General features: G+C 47.8%; 2 protein-coding genes across 2 annotated transcripts; one reads left to right on the forward strand and one right to left on the reverse strand.

Moving 5' to 3' along the window:
* Nucleotides 1-216: 216 nt before the first annotated feature.
* Nucleotides 217-10,936, reverse strand: coq9 (coenzyme Q9 homolog (S. cerevisiae)). The gene is made up of 9 exons (XM_072435209.1): nt 10,793-10,936; nt 6,386-6,581; nt 5,125-5,308; nt 4,905-5,044; nt 4,215-4,299; nt 3,366-3,470; nt 2,219-2,374; nt 453-506; nt 217-363 (listed from the first exon to the last, which is right to left on the reverse strand). The coding sequence occupies exons 1-9, from the start codon at nt 10,869-10,871 to the stop codon at nt 328-330; spliced, it is 1,035 nt and encodes a 344-aa protein (XP_072291310.1). The 5' UTR covers nt 10,872-10,936; the 3' UTR covers nt 217-327.
* Nucleotides 10,937-10,970: 34 nt separating this feature from the next.
* Nucleotides 10,971-23,632, forward strand: ciapin1 (cytokine induced apoptosis inhibitor 1). The gene is made up of 9 exons (XM_072435210.1): nt 10,971-11,161; nt 16,040-16,201; nt 18,459-18,593; nt 18,669-18,742; nt 20,889-21,021; nt 21,098-21,171; nt 22,903-23,024; nt 23,202-23,283; nt 23,371-23,632. Exons 1-9 carry the CDS (start codon nt 11,089-11,091, stop codon nt 23,479-23,481), a joined length of 966 nt encoding a protein of 321 aa, XP_072291311.1. The 5' UTR covers nt 10,971-11,088; the 3' UTR covers nt 23,482-23,632.
* The last annotated feature ends 501 nt before the right edge of the window (nt 23,633-24,133 follow it).

Raw genomic sequence — 24,133 nt, forward strand, 5'->3', positions numbered from 1 at the left:
GGTTTCTGCTCTAGAGCAGCCATTGTGTCCTTAGGCAAGACACATTGCCTGGTGTCAGTCTGGTGTGAGAGAATGATTGGTGGTGGTGCTTTTGTCAGTCTGCCCCAGAGATGTGTGAAGGAAGAATTGCAATGTGAAGCACATTTGGGTGTCAAAAGAAGTGCTACATGAATCAAATGCATTAGTATAATTATTATAAAAATCACAAACAGCACATTTAGCTAATGCAAGTTTATTTACAAGAGTAACTTCAGTCTCAATACATTTAACAGGTTTTCCTGCGGTTTCCAGACAAACCATGTGCCGCAGCAGCAGCTCCACTCAGCCTCATCTCCTCTGGTTTATCCCAGTCAGGTTCTTCAACTGTCACATACAAACATACAAATATTACTAAAGCTGCTATGTACAGCCTCCTTTACTACGGGACTACTTTAAAGAATGAGCAGACTGACCGTCACAGCAGCTCCCACAAGCCCCTGAACCACTGCTTCGCCCGTCCTCTGCACCTGAACATTGACAAATTTCACTTCAACATTCATGTAAAATTATACAATTTAGGTACATAAATGTATTTAGATTTATCTCAGAATAACACACATAGTTCAGTGTTTCACTGCAGGGCACAGTAACCATGGCACTTTTTAGGTTTACAATATAGTAACCAAAACAAAAATTAATTTACAGTTTATGAGTGGATGTATGTTAAAAGGCCGTTTACACATTTATATCAGAAAATAAACATACAGCTTAAAAAAAAAAAAATCTGAACACTCTAAATCTGGCCCCCCAGATATTTTAATCTGGACCGAACATTTCTTATTTATATTTATCAATTTCCAATAGATATATAAGGTTTTTAATCGCTAGAACTACCAGTCCCAGAGGCCTTTGCAGCAGCCACCCCTCCCTGAGGTGCTCAGTGCTGCTGGTGCGAGTGTCAAGGGCTGAGAAGTGCTGACTCACACTAAACTAGTTTACAGACTTGAGCAGAGGTCTGAGCGAGGAAAGAGACGTAGAATAAAGAAAGGAGGCGGTTTTGTGAACGTTATGGAGTTGTGCTAAAAATGGCGCTAATGTGGAGCTAACAACAAGAAAGCAAACCTGTCAGATCAGGTTAAGTGTAATAAAGTATGAACATGACAGTAAAGTAAAGCTGCTTTGAGCTCAAACACAATTACCTAATTTCATTCACTACATGAATAATTTGTCACTAAAATAAGCTTAACTTTGAAAATAGTGAGCCCATATTTCCCAAACTGCTCTAACATGCAGAGGCTGTTCCAAAGGGCCCCGCCAAAGAGAAAGCTGACCTGGGCACATCCAGGAGGAGCCGAGAGGAGGCGCTGAGAGGAGGAGCCGAGGAGCCGAGAGGAGGAGCCGAGAGGAGGAGCCGGAGCTGAGAGTTTTAGACTTTTGGATTTTGGACATTTTCAGAAACGTCATTATAGGCAAGGTGTGACCGTAGTTGGAGATGCTCAACCTTTCCCAAAACTTTAGAAAGGAAGTCTGTACAAATGTTCATCCACTTTGCATTGTGGGTCACTTCATTTGCAAGCTTCTGTATGTGTTGAACTGTGTCCTCTCTGCTGCAGCCCCAACGCTCACTGAGGGTTGTGAGCTTTCGATTAGCATGAGCAAAACTTGTATTGCCCTTATTATTCAACAAGACGCTGACAAAGACATTCAGTTGTGATTCTGGAACAGATCTGGGCGTGTCCCTGGGGCCGGATGAGGCCCTCTGCCGGCTCTATACTGGCACGCCACATTTTTGATCATAATTGTTACTCTTTCTATTTGTATATTTTACAGAAATGTGCTTAGATCATTTTTTTTTTACCCCAATGATGGCGCCTCTCCACCACTTACCTGGATTTAAATATGGCCTTTTCTAGTACCTCATCTAAACCAGTAAGAGCTCAGGCTACCTTTTCCACCTTTACAAAAAAGCCCAGACTTGTGTATACAACTTAAAAACTCAGCAGTGGAAATTTGCGAGAGAGAATTACATCTGGGTAAGATATGAAAACGCACACACCAGTTCCATGGAACGCAAGATGTAATGAGTCTTGCCCAAGGACACAGCAGCAGCAGCAGCAGCAGCAGCAGCAGCAGCAGCAGCAGCAGCAGCAGCAGCAGCAGCAGCAGCAGCAGCAGCAGCAGCAGCAGCAGCATCAGCAGCAGCAGCAGCAGCAGCATCCACATGTGTAGAATACTGTACCTGCTTGGCTGTGTTGCCCATGTTCACTACGTCTTGTATGCGATTGTGGAGAAAGTCCCAGGTTTGTTGAAAATCAGGAGAAGAGTCCTGCACCATGACGAGTTCAGTGGTGTTGTAGATCCCGGTCAGAGCGGCTCTCTTCGTGTACCAGTTCATCTACAGGAACAACACGAGACGAGAATGACTTACTCGCTCGTCTTCAAGGAGGCATTTTTCATGTGACAAAGAGAATCAAAAATAAAGAACATTTGAATTCTACAGACTATTATTCTAGAGGACAGAATTTAAATATTTTGGGCCCCATTTTGCAATTTTTTTTGGCCAGGTCTAGGTTTTGCTACTATCGCTGTTGGCGTGTGTGCAGGAGCCATGCTAATCATGTTAGCCACGTTAGCATTAACATGTGGGAGAGTCTCTTCCTCACTGAGGTTTAGGTCCGTTCAGCTCCTGAGGCATTACCTGCCTTCTTCTTTTAGGGTTTACTCCTCTCTAACAGCATCTTGCTCCTCATTTCTTGAAGTTGTGGGTGAAACAGAGGTGTAGTTATGCTCGTGTCTACACCAGGGCCATAATCAAAGTCTCCATTCACTTTCTACTGATACATTAGCACCTCTTTCTCTGTAACTGTTGTCAGACTCTTCATTAAATCAATATATGAACAAGAATAACTGACCAATCAGGTGCGTTCTTTCCCTGAGGTCTGCTCCAGCAAATGTTGTCAACAGGTTGGATTGTCAGCTAGCAGGTAAGGGTGTGTACCTTCCAAAAACCTGTCTTCTGATTGGCTCTGTGGTCGCTATCAAAAGCGCACTCAGATTTCCAATTATGGAACTCAGATCCAAATTAGCCGCCAAACCTGCTAGCATCGAGTATGGTGTCCCTATGTCCAGTAACATATTGTTATCATAGACAAGAGGTCCTACAACTGTCAGAAAAGCTTAAAATAAATGTATTATTGGTAATACATGGAGTTATTTTGTGGCTTCACGTTGGAGCTTCGTGCTGTATGAAGCCTCATTGGTTCATGATTCTTTTATTCCACAAGTTTTCTGAAACAGAAACATTTTGGCCAAAATTTGACCACAACATGGGACTTTTTCCCACCTGTATCCAAGGTAACAGTGGTGAATGAAAGGCTGCCACTCACGTCTGTGGAGCGGTCTCCTGCATAGTACCACATGTCGTCCACTAGTGAAGACAGGAGCTTCAGGCCCTGGGGGATGTTCTGAGGCAGCAGCATCAGACTCATGGCCTGGACACAACAAAAAGCATCTTCACATGGGCAGTTCAACTCTAAAGGCCATTCATACAGACCACAGTATATGTCAAGTTATGTACATGATGTGATCAAGGAGCAGCGGTGCAAAGTGTAAGGTACATGTACTTTAAATTTTACAGAGGATAAAGTACATTGTATTTCATTATGTTTGTGAACCAATAAGAAAAGGACAGTATGCTTTACGAGTATGCTTTATGATTTTAGACTGCCTGAAATGGCTGAGAGATTATTTTAGCACAAATTGATACGAAAAATGAAGGGGACAAAAGACAGAAGAAAGACTGTGGACCAAGTATTTGAGAACAGTTAGATATTTTTTTATGTGACAGTAAAGATTTGAATTAAAAGTCATGTTGATATTTTTCAGGCCACTAAAAACAGATTTAGTGTATGACGTCATGGCCCAATGCATTTATGGATCCTCATCAGACAAATACAGTGCCACATTTACAGCAAGAGATGAGCTAAAGCAAGTCTGACTCCATCAAAACATCATCAATCTGAGATCTATGGTGTTTTCCAGGCTTTGACATATTTGAACAGATTGTAGGACGTGGGATTGGTCTTGCATCAGAATACCTGTCCTGTCCTCAGCTGTCAATCAATTTTACTTAGAGGAGTTTATTGGAAACATTCTTCCCACTTCTTGCTAGGCAGAATTAAGATGCAAGGAATGAAAGAGGAAACAGAACACACTCACACATACAAACAGCGTACCTGTGGCCACGCTTCGATATAAGGTGAATACATCCTTAATCTGGTCTCCACAGCGTCGCTCAGAAACTCAGCCGTCTTCTTTGGTCTAAAACACAAACAGGACAGGACAAAGCTACATCTTCTACTCATCTTGAACTCAAGCACTTTACCAAGCTTAGTTAAGGCTTTAAAGGGGACATATTATGATATAGCTTATAAACCATGTTACGAAAGCAACTCCTCACCATTAGTTTCCTCAATGTTGTATTTTGATTGATTCCTGCATATTTGTGTGAATCCTGTATTGTCTGCAGCTGAGGCTCAGAAAAGAGCTGCTTTCACCATGCCCCCATCAACACAGTTGTGATTATTCGAAAAATGCAGACTCTGGTCCTGTTCCAATAATCGTACTACACACTGGACGTGTGTAGTACGATGGAAGTGTGATTTTACTTGAAGTGTATGAAGTGTATGAAGTGTAAAAGTGCACAAGGAGCAGGAGACAGTCCACACTTCAGAGCCTTGTGAATGCGATGAAGAAAAACAGCAGCGTAAAACAGTTGAACTGCAGATGATTCATCACAAAGACAAAACTCATGAGAACAGACTTAATGTTTTCAGTGTTGTTGCTGGACAGTCATAGATTTATGTACATGTACACGCACATGCATGCACACACACACACGCACACACGCGCACACGAGTGCTCACTCTGCCTGGCCTAGTTGGACCTTCTTATGTTCTTCTGCGAGGATCTGAGTGAGCTGGGAGTTGCATTGGGCGATGAAATGAAGCACCAGGACTCCAGAGCCGGTGAACATGCCCGTGGAAGCCGAGGACAGGCCCAAAGTCTGGAACCAGCACAGAATACACACGTTCAGCTTTGTGCACTGCTGACAAAGAGCATGGCCTTAATTTGTCTTGTACAAACCTCTGCCCCTGCTGCGATGGCTTCCATAGACCAGCCATGCACAGGCACAAACTGCAGCGCTGCACTCAGGATCCTGGCCTGCAGCTGCTCCTCAGTCTCATACTCTTCCTCCTGCTCTTCCTCCTGCTCTTCATTCTGCTCTTCATTCTGCTCTTCATTCTGCTCTTCATTCTGCTCCTGGGAACTAGAAAAGACACTCGCTCAGCACATTTTGGACAGGAATCCTTTGTAGATTTTTGTAGATGTCTCTGGTCGTATGGTCACTTTTACTGTTGAGTCCTCCCCAATTTTGGATGAAAACATTCCGCTTTATTTGATGGCGGAAGATACAATTTGACAGCTCTTCTCTCCTTTTAGTCTTAAAACGATTATGGACCAGCATCAGAACCATGGGAAAACAGCCGCTCACTCTCAGATGTCTGAAGTCACCACGACGGAGGATTTTAATAGGAAATCGTATTAGGCAAGTTTATTTGTGGAGCACAATTCATACACAAGGCAATTCAAAGTGCTTCACACAACAGAAAAAATGCATTACAATCACACAGACATGACATGATTAGCAGCAGATTAGCGATAGCTTTCCTCTACTTTCCACACAGTGGCCGTCATTTAGAAATACAATCTCTTACAGCCATTTACTTGCTTCATGAAAATAAATTATGTAAATATTCTATCAGGCTCCACATGTTTGATTAAGGGATCCAAAATGTATAACAGCAGCAGTTTGCTGTAGATTGTGATAAATGAACCCACAGACATGCAGTTATAGTTTTAAACTTCCTGAACCAATAAACTGTACAAAGTAGACAGCAAACAATTAATTTAAAGGCGTAATGGACGATGTTTCACCGATTTGAGAACTCAAGCGGAAGTGCGCAAATAAACACAAAGTAAATGTTAGTAGAAATACCAAACAACTCTGTGAATTTATATCTTATTTAGATTGCCAGCTCATTTATCATGATGAACAGATGTTTGATATGAAAAACACACATCTGATCCATATAGGATTAGTTTTGAGTCGGTCAGTTTAAAATCGTTCATCATCGTCTCACTGGTATTTAGTGTTCCTTTTGTCTTTGGCTATTCGATAGAAATCACTACATATAGTTTTTGGATGTTTATTTGAAGTTTATCACCGATCACATCCCATTCATTTCAATGGAAACAGCATTTGTATTCACTCAAAGGGGCGGGGACGGTGGCGGGGACGTTGCGGTGGCGCAGGTAGTGACGTATGACTGGACACACACATTACCTCATGCGGAGCTCGGGGCCCTCGTCTGTGGTCTGCTCTGAGACAGCGTCCTCCGTTGGAAGCTGGTGGAACTCCTGCTGCACATGGTGGTTGGCGCCGGCTACAGTGGAGGCAGTGTCGCCACATTTGGACTCATCCTGCAGTCTCAGAGCCGCACCTTGAAATGCTCGCTTCTGGTCACACTGTAGAGCCAAAACTGCAGAAAACATGAACATAAAGAGAAGAAGAGGCAAGGTTATGTCATCAAATCTAAAGTAGCATAAAAGTGAACTGAAAACTAAATGACCAATGCCTCTACAGGTCCCTGTAAATGTCAGTCCGATTACATAAGTTTCAATGTGCTTTAAACAAACATGATCTACACACATGATCCCACACATGATCCACACACATGATCCACACACATGATCCCACACATGATCCACACACATGATCCCACACATGATCCCACACATGATCCACACACATGATCCACACACATGATCCACACACATGATCCACACACATGATCCACACACATGATCCACACACATGATCCCACACATGATCCCACACATGATCCACACACATGATCCACACACATGATCCCAGACATGATCCACACACATGATCCACACACATGATCCCACACATGATCCACACACATGATCCACACACATGATCCCACACATGATCCACACACATGATCCACACACATGATCCACACACATGATCCACACATGATCCCAGACATGATCCCAGACATGATCCACACACATGATCCACACACATGATCCACACACATGACCCACACATGATCCACACATGATCCACACACATGACCCACACATGATCCACACATGATCCACACATGATCACACATGATCACACACATGATCCCACACATGATCCACACATGATCCACACATGATCCACACACATGATCCACACACATGATCCACACATGATCCCATGCATGATCCCACGCATGATCCACACACATGATCCACACGCATGATCCACACGCATGATCCCACGCATGATCCACAGACATGATCACACGCATGATCCAGACATGATCACACACATGATCCACACATGCATGATCCACACGCATGATCCCACGCATGATCCACAGACATGATCACACGCATGATCCCATGCATGATCCACACGCATGATCCCACGCACGATCCACACACATGATCCACTGATCCACACGCATGATCCCACACATGATCCACACGCATGATCCACTGATCCACATGCATGATCCCACGCATGATCCGCACAAAGGATCCACACACATGATCCACAGACATGATCACACGCATGATCCAGACATGATCACACACATGATCCACACGCATGATCCACAGACATGATCACACGCATGATCCAGACATGATCACACACATGATCCAAACACATGATCACACACATGATCCACACGCATGATCCACACGCATGATCCACAGACATGATCACACGCATGATCCACACGCATGATCCACAGACATGATCACACGCATGATCCAGACATGATCACACATATGATCCACACGCATGATCCCACGCATGATCACACGCATGATCCCATGCATGATCCACACACATGATCCCACGCACGATCCACACACATGATCCACTGATCCACACGCATGATCCCACACATGACCCACACATGACCCACACATGATCCCACACATGATCCCACACATGATCCACACATGATCCCACACATGATCCCACACATGATCCCACACATGATCCCACACATGATCCCACACATGATCCACACATGATCCACACGCACGATCCACACATGATCCACACATGATCCACACATGATCCCACACACATGATCCCACACACATGATCCCACACATGATCCCACACATGATCCACACATGCTCCACACGCATGATCCGCACGCATGATCCCACACATGATCCACACACATGATCCCACACATGATCCCACACATGATCCCACACATGATCCCACACATGACCCACACACATGATCCACACATGATCCCACACATGATCCCACACATGATCCCACACATGATCCACACACATGATCCACACGCATGATCCCACGCATGATCCACACGCATGATCCACACGCATGATCCACACACATGATCACAAGCATGATCCACACGCATGATCCACAGACATGATCACACGCATGATCCACACGCATGATCCACACGCATGATCCACAGACATGATCACACGCATGATCCCATGCATGATCTACACGCATGATCCCACGCATGATCCACACACATGATCCACTGATCCACACGCATGATCCCACACATGATCCACACGCATGATCCACACGCATGATCCAGACATGATCTCACACGCTTGATCCGCACGCAGGATCCACACGCATGATCCCACGCATGATCCACATGCATGATCCGCACGCATGATCCGCACGCATGATCCGCACGCATGATTCACACGCATGATCCACACGCATGATCCACACGCATGATTCACACGCATGATTCACACGCATGATCCACACGCATGATTCACACGCATGATCCACACGCATGATCCACACACACGATTCACACGCATGACCCACACACATGATCCACACATGATCCCACACATGATCCACACACATGATCCCACACATGATCCCACACATGATCCACACACACGATCACAAGCATGATCCACACGCATGATCCACAGACATGATCACACGCATGATCCACACGCATGATCCACACGCATGATCCACAGACATGATCACACGCATGATCCCATGCATGATCTACACGCATGATCCCACGCATGATCCACACACATGATCCACTGATCCACACGCATGATCCCACACATGATCCACACGCATGATCCACACGCATGATCCACACGCATGATCCGCACGCATGATCCGCACGCATGATCCGCACGCATGATTCACACGCATGATCCACACGCATGATTCACACGCATGATTCACACGCATGATTCACACGCATGATCCACACGCATGATTCACACGCATGATCCACACGCATGATCCACACACACGATTCACACGCATGACCCACACGCATGACCCACACACATGACCCACACGCATGATCCACACGCATGATCCACACGCATGATCCAGACATGATCACACGCATGATCCACACGCATGGTCCACATGCACGATCCACACGCATGATCCAGACATGACCACACGCATGATCCACACGCACGATCCACAGACATGATCTACACACATGATCCACACATGATCCCACACATGATCCCACACACATAACCCACACACATGATCCACACATGATCCCACACATGATCCACACACATGATCCACACGCATGATCCCACGCATGATCCCACGCATGATCCACATGCATGATCCACACATGATCCACACACATGATCCACACACGATCCACACATGACCCACACACATGACCCACACACATGACCCACACACATGATCCCACGCATGATCCACACGCATGATCCACACACATGATCCACACATGATCCACACACATGATCCACAGACATGATCCACACGCATGATCCACATGCATGATCCACACACATGATCACAAGCATGATCCACACGCATGATCCACAGACATGATCACACGCATGATCCACACGCATGATCCACACGCATGATCCACAGACATGATCACACGCATGATCCCACGCATGATCTACACGCATGATCCCACGCATGATCCACACACATGATCCACTGATCCACACGCATGATCCCACACATGATCCACACGCATGATCCACACGCATGATCCAGACATGATCTCACACGCTTGATCCGCACGCAGGATCCACACGCATGATCCCACGCATGATCCACATGCATGATCCGCACGCATGATCCGCACACATGATTCACGCATGATCCACACGCATGATCCACACACGATCCACACGCATGATCCACACGCATGATCCACACACGATCCACACGCATGATCCACACGCATGATCCACACGCATGATCCAGACATGATCACACGCATGATCCACACGCACGATCCACAGACATGATCTACACACACACACACACACACACACACACACACACACACACACACACACACACACACACACACACACACACACACACACACACACACACACACACACACACACACACACACACACACACACACACACACACACACACACACACACACACACACACACACACACACACACACACACACAGCCCTCCACACGCCCATGACGCTGCCTGCCCATGACATGACGTGAACTTGTATTATTCGCTGCCCTTCATGATCACCTTTGCTTCCACACTAGTTCGGTGTAAACTCACAGGGTGGCGCACGCTTTGTACGCAGTGTCTACACGTTAGCGCACACAGGCTCGGTCATACCTCTGGCCACAGAGGGCAGTGCCCGCAGTGTCCTTCCCGCTCCGTGTCCTGCTTTCGCAACCCGGATCAGCGCCGCCATGACAGCTGCTCTGCTGTCTACTGCGCATGCGTGTTCTCACAGCGCTGGACCCGACCCCGCAACCCGCACGTGGCTGTTGACTAACAGCCACGTGCGGTGTATGTTTGGACTATATGTTTGAAATAAACCTAACTTTTACTCGTCTTGCACGCAAAATCTGTTCTTATCTTTTTTAAACAATCTCTGGATTTATTTTGAAAATCCCCACCGGAAACAGATGTTGGACCCGGAAGCGTATCTTGAGATAAGACCAGCGCTCGGACCGATGGGACCCATGGATACATGTGAAGGTACTGTTCCATATCCAGTGTTTAACAGTTCTAAACAGTTCTAATGACCACAGGTTCACACGACGGTCAGATGCCTGACCACGGCTAACCTCACGTGACAGCACATGACGCACATGACCGCTGTCCCTCTGTCCCTCTACGTCACGTCAGATCGTTGCTCGTCTCATAAAAGCTTGAGGTTCGGTTGAGGTTCATCTGGGCTTAGAACTCACACACTGGGCTGAATGTGACACCCAACAGGAGGCATCCACTTCAAACATATTTGATCCTTATCCCAAAACATGTCGGTGTCCCTCACTCGTCCTGGAGAGTTCCATTGTAGAAAAAGGTTTAGTTGTATCATCTGGACTCCAAGAGTCGAAACGTCTTGTTTTTATCCAGATGATCCAACTGAACCTTTTCTACAATCCCAAAACATGTTTTTATGAGTAGATTAATGTTACTTAACTTGTGAAAACATTAACAAAATGTGAAGGTAGAATTCAGATTTATGGCATGTCCTACTTTTTCTCGAATGTTATTCTCTTAATTATATTGGCATCTTTCTTTATTCATAACATACATTTTAAACTGTTGACATTTGTTCAACATTGATCATTTATAAACGTTTATAAACCATTTTTATGAAGTACAAACTACTAAGTACTTTACTCATCAAATTCTCCAGAACTAAAGCTAGAACAGACCAGGAGCCAGCTAGACCAGAGCCAGATAGACCAGAGCCAGATAGACCAGGAGCCAGATAGACCAGGAGCCAGATAGACCAGGAGCCAGATAGACCAGGAGCCAGCTAGACCAGGAGCCAGATAGAACAGACCAGGAGCCAGATAGACCAGGAGCCAGATAGACCAGAGCCAGCTAGACCAGGAGCCAGCTAGAACAGACCAGGAGCCAGATAGACCAGAGCCAGATAGACCAGAGCCAGATAGACCAGAGCCAGATAGACCAGGAGCCAGATAGACCAGGAGCCAGATAGACCAGAGCCAGCTAGACCAGGAGCCAGCTAGAACAGACCAGGAGCCAGATAGACCAGGAGCCAGATAGACCAGGAGCCAGATAGACCAGGAGCCAGCTAGACCAGGAGCCAGCTAGACCAGGAGCCAGCTAGACCAGGAGCCAGATAGAACAGACCAGGAGCCAGATAGACCAGGAGCCAGATAGACCAGGAGCCAGATAGACCAGGAGCCAGATAGACCAGAGCCAGATAGAACAGAGCCAGATAGACCAGGAGCCAGATAGACCAGGAGCCAGATAGACCAGGAGCCAGATAGACCAGGAGCCAGATAGACCAGGAGCCAGCTAGAACAGACCAGGAGCCAGCTAGAACAGACCAGGAGCCAGCTAGAACAGACCAGGAGCCAGCTAGACCAGGAGCCAGCTAGACCAGGAGCCAGCTAGACCAGGAGCCAGCTAGACCAGGAGCCAGCTAGACCAGGAGCCAGCTAGACCAGGAGCCAGCTAGACCAGCTAGACCAGGAGCCAGCTAGACCAGGAGCCAGCTAGACCAGGAGCCAGCTAGACCAGGAGCCAGCTAGACCAGGAGCCAGCTAGACCAGGAGCCAGCTAGACCAGGAGCCAGATAGACCAGGAGCCAGATAGAACAGACCAGAGCCAGATAGACCAGGAGCCAGATAGACCAGGAGCCAGATAGACCAGACCAGGAGCCAGATAGACCAGAGCCAGATAGACCTGGAGCCAGATAGACCAGGAGCCAGCTAGAACAGACCAGGAGCCAGCTAGACCAGGAGCCAGCTAGACCAGGAGCCAGCTAGACCAGGAGCCAGCTAGACCAGGAGCCAGCTAGAACAGACCAGGAGCCAGCTAGACCAGGAGCCAGCTAGACCAGGAGCCAGCTAGACCAGGAGCCAGCTAGACCAGGAGCCAGCTAGACCAGGAGCCAGCTAGACCAGGAGCCAGCTAGACTAGACCAGGAGCCAGCTAGACCAGAGCCAGATAGACCAGGAGCCAGATAGACCCCGTGATTCTGGCGGCGATGCAGGTGATAACTGAGATTACAAAGGCAGTAGATGCAACGATGGACAGCCCAGCTACAGCGGCTGAGAATGAAAGACCCGTGGTCATGCTGGGCCTCCTGACCACCACATCGTCTCCAGCAGAAGATGTGGCGGTCAGCAGTCACGTGGTCATGCTGGGCCTCCTGACCACCACATCGTCTCCAGCAGAAGATGTGGCGGTCAGCAGTCACGTGGTCATGCTGGGCCTCCTGACCGCCACATCGTCTCCAGCAGAAGATGTGGCGGTCAGCAGTCACGTGGTCATGCTGGGCCTCCTGACCGCCACATCGTCTCCAGCAGAAGATGTGGCGGTCAGCAGTCATGTGGTCATGCTGGGCCTCCTGACCACCACATCGTCTCCAGCAGATGTGGCGGTCACAGTCATGTGGTCTTGCTGGGCCTCCTGACCACCACATCGTCTCCAGCAGAAGATGTGGCGGTCAGCAGTCACGTGGTCATGCTGGGCCTCCTGACCACCACATCGTCTCCAGCAGAAGATGTGGCGGTCAGCAGTCACGTGGTCATGCTGGGCCTCCTGACCACCACATCGTCTCCAGCAGAAGATGTGGCGGTCAGCAGTCACGTGGTCATGCTGGGCCTCCTGACCACCACATCGTCTCCAGCAGAAGATGTGGCGGTCAGCAGTCACGTGGTCATGCTGGGCCTCCTGACCACCACATCGTCTCCAGCAGAAGATGTGGCGGTCAGCAGTCACGTGGTCATGCTGGGCCTCCTGACCACCACATCGTCTCCAGCAGATGTGGCGGTCAGCAGTCACGTGGTCATGCTGGGCCTCCTGACCACCACATCGTCTCCAGCAGAAGATGTGGCGGTCAGCAGTCACGTGGTCATGCTGGGCCTCCTGACCACCACATCGTCTCCAGCAGAAGATGTGGCGGTCAGCAGTCACGTGGTCATGCTGGGCCTCCTGACCACCACATCGTCTCCAGCAGAAGATGTGGCGGTCAGCAGTCACGTGGTCATGCTGGGCCTCCTGACCACCACATCGTCTCCAGCAGAAGATGTGGCGGTCAGCAGTCACGTGGTCATGCTGGGCCTCCTGACCACCACATCGTCTCCAGCAGAAGATGTGGCGGTCAGCAGTCACGTGGTCATGCTGGGCCTCCTGACCACCACATCGTCTCCAGCAGAAGATGTGGCGGTCAGCAGTCACGTGGTCATGCTGGGCCTCCTGACCGCCACATCGTCTCCAGCAGAAGATGTGGCGGTCAGCAGTCATGTGGTCATGCTGGGCCTCCTGACCACCACATCGTCTCCAGCAGATGTGGCGGTCACAGTCACGTGGTCTTGCTGGGCCTCCTGACCACCACATCGTCTCCAGCAGAAGATGTGGCGGTCAGCAGTCACGTGGTCATGCTGGGCCTCCTGACCACCACATCGTCTCCAGCAGAAGATGTGGCGGTCAGCAGTCACGTGGTCATGCTGGGCCTCCTGACCACCACATCGTCTCCAGCAGAAGATGTGGCGGTCAGCAGTCACGTGGTCATGCTGGGCCTCCTGACCACCACATCGTCTCCAGCAGAAGATGTGGCGGTCAGCAGTCACGTGGTCATGCTGGGCCTCCTGACCACCACATCGTCTCCAGCAGAAGATGTGGCGGTCAGCAGTCACGTGGTCATGCTGGGCCTCCTGACCACCACATCGTCTCCAGTAGATGTGGCGGTCAGCAGTCATGTGGTCATGCTGGGCCTCCTGACCACCACATCGTCTCCAGCAGAAGATGTGGCGGTCAGCAGTCACGTGGTCATGCTGGGCCTCCTGACCACCACATCGTCTCCAGCAGAAGATGTGGCGGTCAGCAGTCACGTGGTCATGCTGGGCCTCCTGACCACCACATCGTCTCCAGCAGAAGATGTGGCGGTCAGCAGTCACGTGGTCATGCTGGGCCTCCTGACCACCACATCGTCTCCAGTAGATGTGGCGGTCAGCAGTCACGTGGTCATGCTGGGCCTCCTGACCACCACATCGTCTCCAGTAGATGTGGCGGTCAGCAGTCACGTGGTCATGCTGGGCCTCCTGACCACCACATCGTCTCCAGTAGATGTGGCGGTCAGCAGTCATGTGGTCATGCTGGGCCTCCTGACCACCACATCGTCTCCAGCAGAAGATGTGCATATACCATATACTTTCCCTCTTCATCCGTCAGAACAAAGTTACCATCTTTTTGCCATTTATTTTTCATATATGTGGTGGAATTCCAAATGTCCCCATTGTGTGGACAATAAAGGTTCTTATCTTAATTCCTAATGTGATGCATTTTCTTTTAAAATGTTAAGTTTAAAATTTGTCCAATGTCTGGATACAACTTGAATGTACAAAACACTTAAATGACTGTCCTTTAGAAAGACTTCCCCATTTAAATGCCAAACATAATCTCTTAAATATTTTGCTGTGGTACTTCATAGTACTATCAATTATCTTAGAGGGAAACTATTCTTGAGCTTGAAAAAATGGACTTTGATCCCAGTCCAACTCAAAGGATTAAAACGATAAAAATGAATTTTGTGCCCAGTCGTCTCTGTCTGTTCCAGACTCTCGCAATTTCCATCCCCAACCGGCTGTTTGAGAGGAATAAAACAACCATAACATTTGTGTGGCAAAAAAACAACAACTCTGTGTCCGGTTCCAAAAAACACATTATCGCGTTGTCATTTAGTTCTTTTTTTCATCCCTTTGCATCAGCCTCTGAGCTCATTCCAGAGGCAATACTTACTTCATGTTCAATTTCTGCAGTGTCTTTTTTAGTCCACCAGATGGCGGTACATACACACATCTCCTCATCTGCCCATAACTACTGTAACATTTGACAGATGTATAAGCCTGTGATATCTTGTGTGAGCAGCAAAGGTGTGGGATGTGGCCCTGAAGCCTGGGGACCGGGTTCTGCTGGTGTGGACGCAGCCTTCAGACCCGGAAGTCCTGGGGAAGATGGCAGCTGATGTGCAGACTGCTGTCGGTCATCGCGGAAAAGTATCTATGGAGAATGCAGAGCGGCTTGTGTTATGTGAGTGCAGTGAAATGCATTTGTTTTGTACAAGGTGGTGCACACTGAAGCTGTCCAGGCTTTAAAGCATTAAAAATTACCTTATTCTGCTTAATTGACCTTTTCTCCCCTTTAATCGTGTTATATCTTTTATTCTCTCAGCAAACAAAAACACACGTGGAGTTGTATTTAGCTTCATTCACACTAATTTGATGAATCCTGTTCAGAAAGTCCTCTCCCTCCGAGCGAGAACGCCATTCTGAATTTCCCCAATCTTTGACGTGAGCCCTGAGATGCTGTGATATTGTTTGAGAGGCTTATTAAGATTATAGTCATTGTTCACACTCTGAGCACAACCCTGAGCACGTCCTACTAAATGTGCTTCATTTGTGAACACGCTATCAAACCAGTCTCAGCACACTTTAGCCTCACGCTAGCCCTCACGCTAGCCCTCACGCTAAACCCTCACGCTAAACCCTCGCGCTAAACCCTCAAGCTAAACCCTCACGCTAACCCCTCACCCCAATCGTCACGCTAAACCCTCATGCTAACCCCTCACGCTAACCCCTCACGCTAAACCTCGCCCCAACCCTCACGCTAAACCCTCACGCTAAGCCCTCACGCTAAACCCTCACGCTAACCCCTCACGCTAAACCTCACCCCAACCCTCACGCTAAACCCTCACGCTAAGCCCTCACGCTAAACCCTCACGCTAACCCCCACGCTAAACCCTCACAGAGACCAAACTAAAGACTATCATAAAAGGTACACACACATCTAACAAGAGCACGTGAGGAACAGTTAAAAAACGTTCCGGTTTATAAGTCGCACCAGCCAAAAAATGCATAATAGGGAAGAAAAAAAACGTAGAAGTTGCATTTTTGGGGGAAATGGATTTGATAAAATCCACGACCAAGAACATCTTGAAATGCAATTTAAAATAATAACAGATTAGAGAACATGGTGAATAGGTGTACGTATGCTAACGCTAACACCTTCAGCTACATGACGTATGCTAACGCTAACACCTTCAGCTACATGAGGCACAGACAGAACTGTGGTAAGTGTCTGGTATGTTAACGTAACATATGAACAGTTATTCAGATAACTATAGCATAAAGAACATGCTAACAAGTTTAGCAAAGCATCAGTTTTACCCCAAATCACTAAATCCACTGAATTCTTCTTCCTCTGTGTCACTTATAAACGACTCCACAAACTCCAGAGGAAGAGGAAGTGCAGATTCTTCTTCTGCGTCGCTTAGAGCCTAAAGCGCCCTCTTGTGGTCGTCAGTGTGAAAATAACATCACGTAAAAGTTGCTCTGGAGCATAAGTCGCACCCCAGCTAAATCTATGAAAAAAGACTTCAGGAATACGGTACATGTTGCTAAGCACATCGAACAATGTTTGGCAGAACTGTGGTGGAGTGGCTAGCTCCGCCTCACAGCAAGAAGGTTGCAGGTTTGACTCCTGTAGTTTGCTTCTCTCCAGTTTCCCCCATCAGCTCAAAATACGAGGAAACGAGACTCAGATTGATGCCAAAATCCTCCATTATTCCTTAACTTAACCTACTAGTTTGAATTGAATCTATGTCTTTTATTATATACAAAACAGCACAATGAGAACACAAAAGAGACTCAAAGAGATGATATACAAACATTATAAATAGTCCTAAACTGGTGATCCGATGTATTAGTCTGAGTGTAATCTTCTCAATAGTTTGAATGTGAGTGATGATGTCAGGTGGATGTGTTTGTGTCGTCTCCATGGAGACATCCTCCTGGCAGCAGCGAGAAAGGCTCTCACTAAACAAATGGATGACATGGATCCCATTTGGACAATTTGTTGTGGGTTCATTTGTGTTTTAGTTTTTATTGTTCCTTTCGCTTTAAGTCATTCTCTCTCTGGTCTCGTTTTGTTTGCATCATTTTTTTTGTTCAACGTTCATAAAGTTGAAAAATAATAAATAGTTGCTGTACTTTTGAGAACCTTTCATTTCCTCAGACGACATCGGGACAAATATGGGACCAAACCTTCCGTTTTGCTTGCGTTTTTCTTGGACATATTCAGAGTTTATTGAGTAAACTAAAGTGTTTTCCAAAAGCAGGTGCTGAGCGTGCACATATTCACTTTAACTACACCATGTGCAATCAGACAGGATACTGTGTACTTTGGTAATACATATGAATGCAGGTTTCAGTCATTGTAATAATGTTTTCATGTCATCATTAAGTCCCTGCTGTAGTTTGACAGTGAACGCTCTCTCTGCTCTTCTCAGCCTCTCACGCTGCCTCGTCCTTTGACTGGGTTCTGTCCTCTTCCCGGTGGGACAGTCACACTGCACAGGGTTTGTGTGAGATGGCCCGAGTGCTGAGGCCTGGGGGACAGCTGCAGCTACAGGAGCCCGTCCCAAGTAAATCATTCCAAAATATATACTTGTAAGAGGTTTGTGGTTTGGATTCATCTGTGGTACACTCTTTATGTTCAGGGAGGGAAAGCGTGCAGACTGTGGAGAAGCTGATCGCAGCGCTCAAACTCTCCGGCTTTGTTTCAGTGACAGAGGTCAGTCTGGACACGTGGAGGACATCACCGGGGCTGGTTCTCGATCCCCTCTCTCTGTCCTCCCCGTGTCTCCTAGAGTCACCTGCAGGGTCCTTCATACAGTGGGCTCGGAAAGTATTCAGAACACACTTTCATTGCAGCCATTTTCTCAAATCAAAAACATGTTTATTTCTCATTAACCCTGACACCTGCACCCATCAGGACCTAGCACCCATCAGGACCTAGCACCCATCAGGACCTAGCACCCATCAGGACCTAGCACCCATCAGGACCTAGCACCCATCAGGACCTAGCACCCATCAGGACCTAGCACCCATCAGGACCTAGCACCCATCAGGACCTAGCACCCATCAGGACCTAGCACCCATCAGGACAGGACAGGAAAATGTTTACTAATTGATTAAAAAAGAACAACTAAAATATATCACATGGTCATAAGTATTCAGACCCTCTGCTCAGTATTTAGTAGAAGCCCCTTTTGAGCTAGTCCTGTCCCCGCAGCAGTGGTCCTGTCCCCGCAGCAGTGGTCCTGTCCCTGCAGCAGTGGTCCTGTCCCCGCAGCAGTGGTCCTGTCCCCGCAGCAGTGGTCCTGTCCCCGCAGCAGTGGTCCTGTCCCCGCAGCAGTGGTCCTGTCCCCGCAGCAGTGGTCCTGTCCCCGCAGCTGTGGTTCTGTCCCCGCAGCTGTGGTTCTGTCCCCGCAGCTGTGGTCCTGTCCCCGCAGCAGTGGTCCTGTCCCCGCAGCTGTGGTTCTGTCCCCGCAGCTGTGGTTCTGTCCCCGCAGCTGTGGTTCTGTCCCTGCAGCTGTGGTCCTGTCCCCGCAGCAGTGGTCCTGTCCCCGCAGCTGTGGTTCTGTCCCTGCAACAGTGGCCCTGTCCCCGCAGCTGTGGTCCTGTCCCCGCAGCTGTGGTTCTGTCCCTGCAACAGTGGCCCTGTCCCCGCAGCTGTGGTCCTGTCCCCGCAGCTGTGGTCCTTGGTCCCATCGGACCAGAGAATCTTACTTCTCAATCTGGGAGTCCTTCATGTGTTTTTGGCTAACTCTATGGCCCTTCACATGTCTCGCACTGAGGAGAGGCTTCTGGGGGCCCACTCTGCCACAAAGCCCCGACCGTAGAGGGCTGCAGTGATAGTTGACTTTGTGGAGCGTTCTCCCTTCTTTTGCATCTCTTCTTTTCCTCTCTCACAAAACTGAACAAAGGAGAACTCATTTATAAAGCCCGGTAAGAACAAAACAAAGCCCAAATTGTGCGTACGCAGGAATGTGATCTATGAAAAAAGACTTGATAATGTGCAGACTCTGGAGCTTGTGTGGAAGCTGCACAAAGAGGGGACGAGGTGGCAGAAGTGAAATGGCACCCACAGCGTTGGTCCTGAGCTTTTCTACAGGCCACGCCCTCAGATGAGCAGCTCCTTGTGAAGGTTTCTGTTTTAAGACTTCCAGACTCCACTTCCATCTCTCTCGCCCTTATGAATATGCTAAATATGTTAATTGGGTAATTTGCATAGCCATATATGGTTTATTAGGGCGGGCCCAGGGCAGAAACTCATGAGTTGCTGCATCAATTTGTGTGAAATGCACTCTTTTATAAATGAGGCCCCTGTTCAGTTTTAGCTGGACAGCCAGGTCTGATCGTCACAAAGTTCTTCCATTTAAGGATTATTGAGGCCCCTGTGCTCTTAGGAACCTGGAGTGCTGCAGAACTTCTTTTGTAACCTTGCAAAAGTTTTGTCTGTGAGCTCCTTGGGCCGTTCCTTGACCTCTGACCTGTAGGTCTTATATACACAGGTGTGTGCCTCTCCTAATCAAGTCCAATCAGTTTAATTAAACACAGCTGGACTTTAATGAAGGAGTAGAACCATCTCAAGGAGGCGCAGGAGAAATGGAGCATATGAGTTAAATATGAGTGTCACAGCGAAGGCTCTGAATATTTATGACCATGTTATATTTAAATTTTTCTTTTCTAATAAATTCACATTTTCTGCCTTTCTGTTTTGAGTGTACACTAATGAGGAATCCAATTAACTTTTTTGATTTTGCAAATGTGAAATGAAACTTTCCGTACCGCACTGTAAATAGATGTAAACGTGCACATTACCTCTGGAAATAACTTCATATTATTACTATATCATTGTAATATTGCATGTGCAGGTGAGTCCTTCGGAACAGGACTCGGTCAGGACAAAAGCGCTGCAGGGGCCATGCCTGTCTGCCTCAAAACCCAACTTTGAGGTGGGCTCTTCAAGTCAGATCAAGTTGTCGTTTGGGAAGACAAAAAGGCCTGGTAAGACTCTGCACCTGCTGCTGTCAACTGTCTTTGCTCTGTTGTGTCTGAAGTGAAGATGCACCTGATGTTTCAGAGAAAGCTGCTCTGGATTCCAACGCTGCCAAAATGTGGACACTGTCTGCCAATGATATGGCGGATGATAATGTGGTGAGATTACACTTAATACCTATCGGCAGAAGGTGATTTGAGAGGGGCTGCGGGGGGATAGTTTCCTCCTCTGCCTCTGGGCGCTGCTGACACACACTGTGATTCACCACTGCTCAGGTTCATGCGCCACTCTCATTGGTTTACAGTCTTCCACTATCTGCACTACATAAGTAACGTTTGGCTACAATAAACTCAAACTGTAGAGTCTTATTGCTGCAGCAAGAATAAAGAGACCACTGACTGACCACCACCTGAGTATTAAAGGTCCCATAACATGCAAAATCGACTTTTCAGAGCTTTTAACCTTCTTACATTGCTATTTGTGCTTCATATATGTCCAGAGTGTTTTTTTGATTGATTCCCGCAGTGTTTAGCTTTAGTACAGACTATCTCCTTTCCTCCAATCTCCAAACTGACGGGCGGTGGGGCAAGACCGCGTCATAAGGGCAAGCACACGTCATTACCCCCCCTCTCCCTCACCCCCCCTCCCCTCCCGCCTCCCGCCCTCTTCCCCCCGGCTCCGCGCTGCTGTCTCCCTACAAGCTCATTCCAGAGTATTCCTGCTTAGATTTACGAGGAAACACGGCTCAAAGAGGCCCAAAACTTCATTAATGATATCGCACTATTACTATTATCACAATGGTGAAGGTTTATGTGGCAGTTGATGCAGCAACCGGGAAAATAAACTGAGAGAAGTTCTATCCGATACTGAAAAACCAGGAAATAAGAGCGCGATGGACATAAGACTTTAAAACATATATATAATCTGTTCTGTGCACGCTGTAGAATCAACACGTTTTTATTCAGTCTCAAAGTAGACTCTCAATCACTCCGCGCTGCTCCGCAGAGCTTACAGCTGTGGGGCAAACACTACGTCACGGGTGGGCGGGGCACAGACGCGCTCTGAGATTACATCACGGGTGGGCGGGGCACACACGCGCTCTGAGACTACGTCACGGGTGGGCGGGGCACACGCGCTCTGAGACTACGTCACGGGTGGGCGGGGCACACGCGCTCTGAGACTACGTCACGGGTGGGCGGGGCACACACGCACTCTGAGACTACGTCACGGGTGGGCGTGGCACACACGCGCTCTGAGACTATGTCACGGGTGGGCGTGGCACACACGCGCTCTGAGATTACGTCACGGGTGGGCGGGGCACACACACGCTCTCTGAGACTACGTCACGGGTGGGCGGGGCACACACGCGCTCTGAGACTACGTCACGGGTGGGCGGGGCACACGCGCTCTGAGACTACGTCACGGGTGGGCGGGGCACACGCGCTCTGAGACTTACCAATTATACACTTAGGATAGACTACGAAACGTGACAAAAAGCATGTTATGGCATCTTTTAAGAGCATATAGCACCAAATCAATGTGGAACCTAGAGAGAAGTTCTACATCCCATATTCAGCCAGCCAGAGTTGCTCCTAGGTTCCTCCTAACTGGCCTGACTATAAGCCATTTCAAAGAGGAACCTTTTAAGCCTGGTCTTAAATGAAGAGACTGTGTCGGCCTCTTTTAATAGTGTTCTCCATATCTACCCCACAATACAGTAAATGTTACATTAAGCTGTCTGGCATTGGAAAATAATTGTTTGTGCCCATATTATACAAAAATTAAACCCAAACCAAATCACTGACTGCCCATGGGTTCATCACTGACACTGAAAATGAAGCGTCCCAGGACCAGAGCGGCACACTTACACTTACAGACACTCATTGCAGGATCTGCTCGACTCTGATGCTTTGCTGGATGAAGAGGATCTGAAGAAGCCAGAGCCGACATCGCTCAAAGCGGCTGTTTGTGGAGAGGGAACCGTCAAGAAGAAGAAGGCCTGCAAGAACTGGTGAGGAGATTGACATGTGGAGCTCTGCATTGAGTTCAGGGTTTGGTTCCTTGCTGCCCTGTGATTGGTCTCATGAGTTTGTGAAATCACAACGATTGCCAGAATTCCTCTTGATTCCTAAATGAATTGTGTCAGGTATGAGTTCTGAATTTACAATGGTGTGCTTTGATCTGTCAGCACATGTGGACTGGCCGAGGAGCTCGATCAGGAAAGCGAGGCCAAACCCAATGGCAATCTCCCGAAGTCGGCGTGTGGAAGTGTGAGTATACAGCAAGTGTCATTGCAGGAGTTTGTTTGAGTAACAAGGTCTGTTCCCTTTTCCCCCACTTTTCTGTTTCCACATCAGTGTTACCTTGGAGACGCGTTCCGCTGTGCGAGCTGCCCATATTTGGGCATGCCAGCTTTCAAACCAGGAGAGAAAATCCTGCTGGACAGCAATACTCTCACAGATGCTTAAACCGCTGCCTACAAACCTGCATTCCAGCTCTGTTCTCATCACAACTCTTGACTTTGTGAAATGCTCTATGTTTATTAAATATTGAAACTGAATAATTCTGTTTTTTTCTGCACTCTTAATTCTCTTCTGGCTTCAATAATAAAATATGTTTTTCTTGATGAAATCCGTCTGAATGTCTTCGAGTCGAGAGTAAGTCAGGGGCCAGTGTTCTGATCCTGGCTAAAAGACGGCGTTGGACTGAGAGCGTCTGATCATCAAGAGTCTGTCAGTCCCATCATGAGGCTCCATGTTTGTTTGTGTTTGATAAGATTTCTTAAAATAATGCCATAATAATGCATACATCCACACGAGCTGCTTGATTATTGTTTGTGTATGAAATAAGACACTTTTGGTATTGGACATATGAGTATAACCATAAGACTGACCCTGGCGACCTTCATACTGAGTTCACCATTAGTTTGGACCAGGTTCAGTTTATGCAGACCCTCCATCGTGTCCTTCAAGTGTCTCGTGTCCTTCAAGTGTCTCGTGTCCTTCAAGTGTCTCGTGTCCTTCACAGCCAGGGCCTTTCAGTGATTGGACAAAGGCAACGCCGTCAGTCGCTTCTGTGTTTGAAGTTTGAACCCAAAACATTTTTAAGATTGAATATTAC

The sequence above is a fragment of the Eucyclogobius newberryi genome, unplaced genomic scaffold (genome assembly GCF_026437365.1).
Source record: "Eucyclogobius newberryi isolate DKJ021-1_F unplaced genomic scaffold, fEucNew1.0.hap1 SCAF_7, whole genome shotgun sequence".
NCBI classification, from domain to species: Eukaryota; Metazoa; Chordata; class Actinopteri; order Gobiiformes; family Gobiidae; genus Eucyclogobius; species Eucyclogobius newberryi.

Excerpts from the sequence above, each read along its gene's own strand:
- coq9 (XM_072435209.1), bottom strand. The coding sequence starts at position 10,871 with ATGGCGGCGCTGATCCGGGTTGCGAAAGCAGGACACGGAGCGGGAAGG. Across the intron at positions 4,300-4,904 it reads GTCCAACTAGGCCAGGCAGA|ACCAAAGAAGACGGCTGAGT; the intron begins GTGAGCACTCGT and ends TTTGTGTTTTAG. Across the intron at positions 2,375-3,365 it reads CAGGAGACCGCTCCACAGAC|ATGAACTGGTACACGAAGAG; the intron begins GTGAGTGGCAGC and ends TTGTTCCTGTAG.
- ciapin1 (XM_072435210.1), top strand. The coding sequence starts at position 11,089 with ATGTTGGACCCGGAAGCGTATCTTGAGATAAGACCAGCGCTCGGACCG. Across the intron at positions 16,202-18,458 it reads TGCAGAGCGGCTTGTGTTAT|CCTCTCACGCTGCCTCGTCC; the intron begins GTGAGTGCAGTG and ends TGCTCTTCTCAG. Across the intron at positions 23,284-23,370 it reads CGAAGTCGGCGTGTGGAAGT|TGTTACCTTGGAGACGCGTT; the intron begins GTGAGTATACAG and ends TTTCCACATCAG.